A 9,478-nucleotide genomic window follows, 5' to 3' on the forward strand; every position below is an offset into this window, starting at 1 on the left:
CAGTATCAAGCATCCACTCAGTGGGGAGACAGAAGGTAATCCATTATCAATCTCTACAGCCCTTCCACTAGCAGTGGAATCGAGCCTCAACTGTATAATATTTTAATAGACTGCACAGGTGGATTCACCAATTCAATTAAATGAACCACTAATTGCTCTTGGGTCGACCTTAGCCATAGATTTTCTCCTGGAAATAAAGTATCTTGTGGCCCCTGGTTCCCTGCACTCTGAAAGATTCCTTGTTATGTCACCCACTGCTCAAAGATCAGCTCTATCAGCATCCTAAGCATCTCACTGTTATGGCGTCAATAGAAAGCAGTTTAAACCCCGCTGAAAGGAAGCTATTGATTTCAAGAATTCGCAGTCCACAGAGATTACTAAAGTAGTTTCACTTACTCGAAGCCTACATGAGGCATTCAGTGCAACATCAAGCTGCAGCACATGCCAATATTTGAGAACTGGCATGGTGCAAAAAACCCAAGAGAACAAATTAATTAGTTCGAATCACAGTCACAGGGAGAACCCATCTGGGGTGGCATATACCTGCTAGACCAAGGCCACAGGGCTAAAAAGTCCATGTCAGGAGCAGTTACTACACATCCAGAAGAGGGATAACACCAGGGAATGGGAAAAGGACATTCTGACACATCACCTGGGTCTTCTGATGAGCATCATCCAGTGTGAAGATGGAGCACCTGTTTGCTTACTGGCTATTTGTATCTCCCGTGTCCTAAGATGAGTGATTTATATATATATATATATATATATATATAAAAGTAATCCTACTAATACCACTTAACTGTGTAGGTAATGTGTGATTTTACAGATGCTAAATACAGTACAAAGCAGAGAAGTTAAAGTCTCAGAACTATATTTAATGAGCAGTACTTAACATAAAACCTCAAGACACATATGGGGACTGAACTAAGCTGTTGTAAAGACTTTYCACAGCCCTCAAACTTTCCTGGCTTTAAACTTCAGTCTCTGAAGTAAAATTCAGTAAGTGATACAAACTGAGTATAAAACAACAGGGACTTCATTTGTCCATTATTCAAAACTGAGCTGGTGCATGCTGCTTTCTGGACTYGTACCAGTGGAATAAGGTGCTCAGTTATGGAGAACATGTTCAAGGGATGCTGGGGCAGCAAAGSGGTGAGCAGCCCCTGAAAATGGGCATCTGAGCTTCACAAGACCCAAGCACAAATGGGTACCAACTGCTCTCCCTGCAAAAATCAAAATCCTGCACAGCAGACACACTTTTTTAGTCCACAGGAATGCAAGGGCCAGGTGGTATCCAGGTGCCTCCCCACATGTCCCSTTCCCATCAAGTTAATACAGTAAAGCTGCAGGTGGCCTCTGGCCCCAGCAGACTGGGAAAGGCATCCTGGTCACTCCCTCTTCTGTCACCTGTCATGAGACACCTGCCCATTCCCTTCACCCTGGAACCACGATCAGACCCTGAAGTCAGATACCTCTAGATGTGCCTACAACTGATTGCCTTCCAGAGCTTTCAGGTTCTGCTCACAGTACAGCCCTCTCCTGTGATGTGACCCTTCTGTGACTATTTTAACCTTTTCTTTGTAACTTTATGTAACTTGTTGCAACTTTTCTGATTTCTTTTATAAGATCTTATGGCTTGCATGGAATAATTTTGTAGACAGTTTCTATCTAGACTGACAACCTCACTGACCACGCGCTGAGACACAGAGAAGATGCTATTTATGGTCTGCCAAGCACTATGCCAGAAACTGAAGGATTTAACATTAACCCAGCAGTGCCAACCAACAATGTTACACTGCAAATGCTTGGTGCTTTCATCTACTGTCTGACACTTAAGAAATGGCCTTTCCACCTATGGAAAGGTGTACCTTTCTCTTGTACCAGCAAGAGAAAAATTACTTATGAGGACTGTTAACAGCTCTGCACATTTTAGTTGCAACAGTGGCTTTATTAGAATTGCACAAACAAAGGCCATTCCTTTATGAAACATTTCTGATCCTTTCTGCACAAGCTAAAATGCTTGAACTGGATGAAAAAATACATAGGATTAGAGAATCTGAGCTRGTCAGGGAGCTGTGCTGCAGCCCTGAAGCACTTCCAAATGCCAGTCCCTGGCAGAAGAGTTACAGCTTTCGGGTCATGCTGTAATGGAGACAGTAAATCACTGACATGAAATACGCTCCTATCAGAGTCCCATTATTGCAGGAATAATAAAGACTAGTGCTGAACTGCAGCTCCTCTGTCAAAAAAGGCACTGTGAAGAATGCTGTGAAATGGAGATGTTATTTGACAGCAGTCTGTTTCCCATTGCCACAAGCGTAAAGTGTTTGAGAACAAATGGGATTCTTTTTCTGCTCTTTTGTACCAATGATATAATTACTGAATGTTTCAAGATTTCATACTGGATGTACGATTTCCTGGAATCTTCCATTTTAGAATTTCATATGTTAGCCAACAACAGTTATTAAGAAATTCACACTGCTTTTTAACAAAAAGGGAAGTAACTGATGTTGCAAGGTTCTTAGTAATTGCACTATAAATGCCACAAAAGTAAGCCCAGGAGGAAAACAGAACATCATTCCTTCARGGAAAAAAGCAACCTTTTCACATTTTGCTGCTGACTTGCTGGATAAACTGGAGTGAGCCACTTCAGATATTCATGCCAAATTCTGTCAATCCCTCTTAGGACACAGTGCATTCTCCCAGTGCTGTAGTTGACATCTCTCTCAAGGTATTCTGAGATCTAAGTAAAAAGATTTAGGCTTTTAAATATGATAGTAAATTGAAATAGATATTTTTAAACATGCTTTAAACTTCTCATGACTTTGGAAAGGTGACTAATGGAGACACAGATTGTATGGCACATTTACATAGATAGAAAGGAAAGTTCACCCAAGGGTAATAGAACGATGCAAAATCAGGGAAAAAGAGAAGAATTGCTAAGTTTCTAGAGATCCTTTGTTGCCAATGAACTATACCCAGCATGCAGTTATCAGATGAAGGTCTTGAATTTGGCAGAAATTTTCAAATGTTCCCCCTCAAGAGTGGCTTCTGTGAAGTGTTCAGGTGGTGCCAGAATCTCAGTGGGAGTAAACAATCAAYTCTGTGCCAATGAGACCAAAATTCCCACTGGTTTTGTGGAAGGAGATAGGGTACATTACCCTTTGTAAGCAACTGTTACACAGAGCTGATTCAGTCATTTCMTAAATTTCTGTATCATTCTATTGTCCTCTAAAGCACTAATCATTCTCCTTGGGCACCAGAGGCAAAAAGCTCAGCCCACAGTTTAAAGGAGGAGTCCCAAATGTAGGGAGACTTAAAAAAAAAAAGATCATTACCCACCCAGATGATGACCTGCACTGACAGAACAGGACACTAATTTTGTTCACTCAGGTTGCATCATATACCTTGGCTGAAAACCCTTCCAAGAGCTCAGCGAGAAAGAAAGAGAGAAAGAAAGAAAGAGAGAAAGAAAGAGAGAAAGAAAGAGAGAAAGAGAGAAAGAGAGAAAGAAAGAAAGAAAGAAAGAAAGAAAGAAAGAAAGAAAGAAAGAAAGAAAGAAAGAAAGAAAGAAAGATGGAAAGCTTTTGACTGAGAAGCAAAGTGCCCAGCATGCATGGGTGTAACCCACACAATGAAGAAATCAACAGTTCTCAAGGCAAAACTGCGTAAGAAATATCTGACAGTTTGCTTCAAGAATAACTTTCTTTATCTACCCCATCCTCTATCCTTTTGACACAAAGCAAGAGCAATYAGATCATGGGTTGAGGGCAGCAGGAGAGCCACTGCTGGGTGTTTCATCCACAACAAAGAATTACATGTTTCATCTACTTATTTTTCTGTAGGCAGGCTCTAGACAGAGAGGAAGTGGATGATGGGGGGAGGAGAAAAAAAAATGATACAGACTACAGAATTTCTTAAAAAAGTCAAACAACAAATTTAAATGACTGACAAAATAACAAAATAATTTTGTCATCAAAGATATCATTGTGAAAAAAGGGGCTATTACAGACAGAACACTCTCAGAATTAGCTGCTACATTGTATTTCAGCAGGATTTATATGCCCATTCTAATTTATGCTCATGATAAATAACCTTGACAGCATCCTTCATAACCCTTYGAGAAGGATATAAAACACATATATTTTGCATTACCATGCAAAAGAAATATGCAGTTTTATTCATATCATCTGTCTAAATTTGCTTATATGTCTTATGAAAGCTGGCTGCAACACAGCACAGAAAATTATTTTCAAGCCAGAAAGTAAATAAATAATCAATTAASTTTTTTACACCCTGTTGTCAAATGTAATGTGTCTTGGTCAAAGTCCAGTGCATTTAGGTTTATTGTGCTTTTATTAAAACTCTATTAAAATTATGTAATTTCAGTCTGACATTACTTTGCATTTTAATGGGTATTCTCTTATGACTACCTGCGCATGGCCTCATAATACACTTTGCATACTATATGAAATATCTTGGTAAAACTGCAGTGTCATCAGAGTGGTGGGTAGGCTGAAATTCCCTCTCTCGCCTCACTCCTCCCTTGCTTATCTTAGTCTCACTTGGAGGTGGTAAAAAAGCTAGAATAAGCATTTGAAGAAGATTCATTGTGTGCAACTAAAACTGGAAAATAATTTTTCAGTAGGTTATCACTTTAGTTCATATACCATTTATGCCTCATTTAACCTTATATATTTATAAAAGTTGTTGAGTATTTTTTCCTTTCTTTTTTTTAATAATTAAAATGTAATTAAAATCTGTAGTTAACAGATCTGTAATCTGTTAAGAAACCACTCTTAGGAATCTTAGTATCTCAAAGATRAAACTTCTTCACATAATTTTTCTTATTTAGTTTTTAAGAAACCCATTGCTATTGCATCTATAATGTTGGATTTCAATCTAATGTGATATATAAATACAAGATTTTTCTGGAACTGACATTTTTCAGAAGAAATACATACTGCCACATCAAGAAGAGATGTTTCGAAGTAGTGGCAATTTTAATTCAGTTATCAAAAGCTTGAAAATAGCAAGCAAATGAAAAGCAGAATGACAGCAAGGATAAGAATGCTCTAACTTAGTAGGTCATTTATTCTGCCAACATTTTCCTTCTGTTTGCTTTACTTCTTCATTTGCTATTCAGTTTTTCTCAGATCAAAACATCCACTTTTTTGTTTCGATAGCACCAACCTAGATGCAGTACTGAAAACCATCATTTATTTTAACAATTTAAAAAATACTATAGGAAAAAAAAATCATATAGGACAGTGCAGCATAAAAGAATCAATTCAATTTCTTAAAAGCAATTTCTTTTATGATTGGTTTCTTTTTTTTCCCCAGTATTGTATGCTTCACAATTTGAAGCTGAACAATTTATATTTGAACCATCTCTATTATGTGTTTTTTTTTCTTTGTTACAAGTATGAAATGCACTTTTGTGTTTCCTCTGCTGGAACATGCTTATGTATAATAAATTCCCTTCTGCAAAGTAACTGTTTGATGCACAATGTCAAATTATCATAAAAATTTAACAGCCACATTAGATAGATCAATGACTTACCTAGTTCATTGTTCTCTCTCAGAAACAAAAAGTGACTGACAGTAGCTGATTCACAAGTAGTATAACAGCATGGGGCATGTAAAACGATCCTCTCCCAGAACACCTTTTCAGCTTCCCATAAACATGGGCTTTAAACCTTTCTCAGATGAGAGCTGCATCTTRCCTTTTATGTTTATCTGCCAGCAGAACTGTCTCCTGTGAATGTGCCCAATATTTTCAGAAACCATTAATGCTGCTGACCTTCACAGCATCCCATACCAGTGAGTTCCAGTGCTGAACTACTCACGGGACAAATAACCTCCAGCAGGTCATTTTAAGGCTGCAGCCTGGCAAAGGTCATCAAGGATCTCAACTCCTTGTGTTGTGAAAATCACTGCACACCTCCACCATCACAGGACTRTACTGTATCAAAATTTGGGTGGACCTACTACACGACTAAAAAGAGGGCTCTCAGTCTTTGGTTTAAAAGAAAACACARTGCACTTGAGTTAGAGTGTCACAGCTCGGCAAAAGACCCTCTCCAGCTTTAGACACTGGAAATTATGATTTCATAAAGAATTAARTGGAAAAGCATTACACTATGATCTGGAAACCCAAAATGCTCTCTCATTCAATAAATACACTGGAGATGATAGAAATAGRAGCAGTTTGATGCCAGCCAACAAAATTCACTCCATGAGAAACAGTAAGGAGTATRTATGGCTAAACTGGACCTTTGTTGCTTTTCAAATCACATACAGACTATTACATTCCAGGCTTGCTCAGTGTAGGTTTTTTTTTTTTTTTTCCAATTTCTATGATCTGCTCATCCACAGTCTTTTTCAGCAGGTAATGATAACAGACATTTTGACAAAAAGACAGAGCTTAGTGTGTGGCATGATGATGGACAAACTAGACAACATGCAAGCACTAACTCAGTGAGTATCTCTGCATCTCATGAGATGGCACAAATGAAACACTTCTAGCTTTATCATTATTATTATTATTGCAGCCAAGCACGGAGAGATATCCTGGAGTAGTATCTGAGGACACAATGCCACTTGCAGTATAATGTCTTTGTTAACAGCTGTAGCATGTGCTCCCACCCAAAAACTGAAGCAGAGCTTTGGGTGTTTCTTATCCCAAACGCAATGGAYAGACAGGAAAACCTTTGATCAAGCAATAAAAATAGATATAAAAATATTGGAATTATAGGATCTCGTTATGCTTGTTGGTCCCTAGGCAGAGAAATACCTTAAAATAAGACATAAGTTCAAGATGCTGTACTGATAAAAATACTGTCGTTTCCGTAATTTTCTACAATGTTGCACATGATTAAACACTCCGCGTCGCATCTGCTGGACCAGACACGTCTAACACAGGACTGCTTATTAACTTGCTTCTTATACAACCAATTCATAAAAAAAAATAAGCAAAAACTTACAGGTGGATCGCAGCAGCAGCGCCAGAAGACGATCTAAATCAGACTGCCCTTCTCCGTCCCTYCAAGCTGCGCCTCTCCCTTTGGCCCAGCCCCCGATTGAGCGGAACCCCAGGCAGAGATCAAACGCTCMAGCCAAGGTCGGGAATGCCCGAAGCCCAGCCGGGCACCCCGGACACGCCTCGCAGCTTTGTTCTGGCACCGCAGGTGCGCTCACCTGCTCCGCTGGGCTCCCGGCCAGCTCCCGGCACACGCTGCCGCGGGACCGCGTCCCTCCCGCCGCCCCCCGCGGGCTGCCTCCCGTTACCGTCTCATCCCGCGAGTGCCCCAAACCCCCCCGGCTCGCAGGACGAGCCTGTCACCCCCTCTGCCCCGGTACCTGCGCTCGGTGCCGGCCCTGCCCGCCGGGCACTCGGCGCGTCCCGCCCGGAGCTGCGGCTCCGCTGAGGGGGRGCGCGCGGAAAACGCGGAGCGGAGCCCAACGGCCGCCCGGCCTGAGCGCTGCGGGCGGGAATACACGGACTGGATCGCGGGGGGAGTGGGCGGGGGCGGAGGGGGGGTCCCGGCAGCAAGAGGCGGAGATGTCAAACAGGGAAAATGGAGCTGAAGGTCGTTATTTTGATAAGTTTTGAAAGGTACAGTTCAAAAATATTTCTGCTTTTGATTTTCTCGCGTAAAAGTGTGAGATGACTTCACTGGCTCTCTTTTAAGATGGCAGAAGGGAGACTCAGAAGCCTGCCTACAGGGGACTGAAGAAAGAGGGGGTTAAAATCCATCTATTGCCGCTGAGATTGTGACACCAATTATTTTCCATCTATACCTATCATTTATGCAACACAGAGATTATGACACCACCTGTTGTCCAGCTATTAACACAGACATTAGGAGACCACCTCTTCCTGCTCTCCACTCAGTCTCACAAGTGCCTCCTTGCTCTSCTCTCCTGTCCCACCAGGATCATCACCTTCCTACCTCCGTCCCTGCTCCATCACTCATGCTAGCAAACGGAGAAAGGGTCCCATGTGCTGGAGGGAGGGGAGAAAGGCAGAAAGATACWGTTTTTGGATTGATGTGAACCCCAAAGAGTCAGCAACAGTGTAGGCTACAGCTCTCTTGAAATGGCTGGGTCTGGTCATTGCTGCCTGCTGCTCTTCTCTCTCCTATGAGCCCCAGGGTGGAAGCAGATGCTGCATGGCTTGGGGGGAAGGAGGCTGCCAGCAGTGACTCAGGCTGAAAATATCACTGCAGCCAACAAAATGCACTGGCCAGAAGGCAGATGGGGCCTGCTCAGCTTTTTTTGCCAGCAAGGAGCCGGAAGTGAGTGAGCAAAAAAAAAAAAAAAAAAAAAAAAAAAAAAAAAAAAAAAAAAAAAAAAAAAAAAAAAAAGCAAATTTTGCGCTTTACCAGAAATAGGCCATAATGGGAATAATTGATCTTGGAGGAACCATCATGGAGGAAATGTAGGACCAGAATCAGGGATCACAAGTCCTGCAAGTTGTCACTCCAGAATTAAAACAAGAAATAATAGTACACTTCAGCAGGACCTCATCTAAGACCTTTATTCGTCTAGCATGGCATCACAGTTAATCTCATCAATTTAATTCAGAATTTCAATTTCAGCATCTTGTCCCTGTCCTGGACATTTCTATATTGTCCAGAACAGCAAAGMTTCCCCAAAGCCATGCCTGAATCATTTATTACTTAATGCCAGAGAAACAGCCAGAGTCTCTGAAATAACTTAGAATAATTTTTAGATATATTCCAGAAGAAAACAGTAGTTTACCCTCTCCATATTTCCAGAAATACAGTTTTGCTTACATATTCTTAGTAATTTTTTTTTTGTTTCTATCTTCTTTTTTTCTGTGTGTTAAAAGGGGAACTCTCATTTAAAGCACAGTTTCACATGTACATTATAATTTATGTAATTAAAAGGAGCCTCTTCAATTAAAGCTGCTCCCTTCTTATATATGCTGTATCAGTAAGTAAGTATTTTGAATAGTATTTGCCAAATTGCCATTTCATTAACACCACCACAGGCGACAGCAGGTACTTTCCTCACTAAATGACCATAACATGTCCATATATTTAAAATTCTGCGATGCTCAGCTCTTGAGTAAAAGCTCTGAGAGAGAACAGCAGTAGCTTGACTGAGGGGCTTTCTCCTATCTRGATTTATCAAACAGCGATATAAAAAAATGGAGGGCTTTATTGAACAGAGCTGGCATTGGCTGTACATATAATCTATGTATKTCTTTGGAGAATGCAGTCTGAGACCTGTAAAACAGCTGTCATCACTATTTTACTGATGTCCATTTTATGGTGGTACTGAACCAAGCCAGGTTTGATGTAATAAAACAGGGTCCTGCTCTGCACAGGCACACAATGTCCAGTTCTGTTTTAGTATTTCACATGGAAAATGCAGAGAGCTTCCTCAGTCCCCTCAAGTAATGCACAAACCTGCTAATTTTTATAATGGAAGAAAAACCCCAGTAGGT

The 9,478-nt window shown here is 40.8% G+C and overlaps 1 protein-coding gene across 1 annotated transcript in view; it reads right to left on the minus strand.

The window, feature by feature from the left end:
* CNTNAP2 (contactin associated protein 2) overlaps positions 1-7,972 on the minus strand; it is a 33,603-nt gene extending 25,631 nt beyond the window's left edge. The window contains exons 1-2 of the mRNA XM_057384566.1: positions 7,956-7,972; positions 7,363-7,505 (exon numbers count right to left, since the gene is read on the minus strand). Of these exons, the coding sequence (XP_057240549.1) occupies positions 7,363-7,505; positions 7,956-7,972 (160 nt within the window). The remainder of the gene's footprint in view (positions 1-7,362; positions 7,506-7,955) is intronic.
* Positions 7,973-9,478: the final 1,506 nt, after the last annotated feature.

This window comes from Malurus melanocephalus, unplaced genomic scaffold, assembly GCF_030028575.1.
Source record: "Malurus melanocephalus ecotype Western Australia unplaced genomic scaffold, MMel_1.1 scaffold_721, whole genome shotgun sequence".
Lineage (NCBI taxonomy): Eukaryota > Metazoa > Chordata > Aves > Passeriformes > Maluridae > Malurus > Malurus melanocephalus.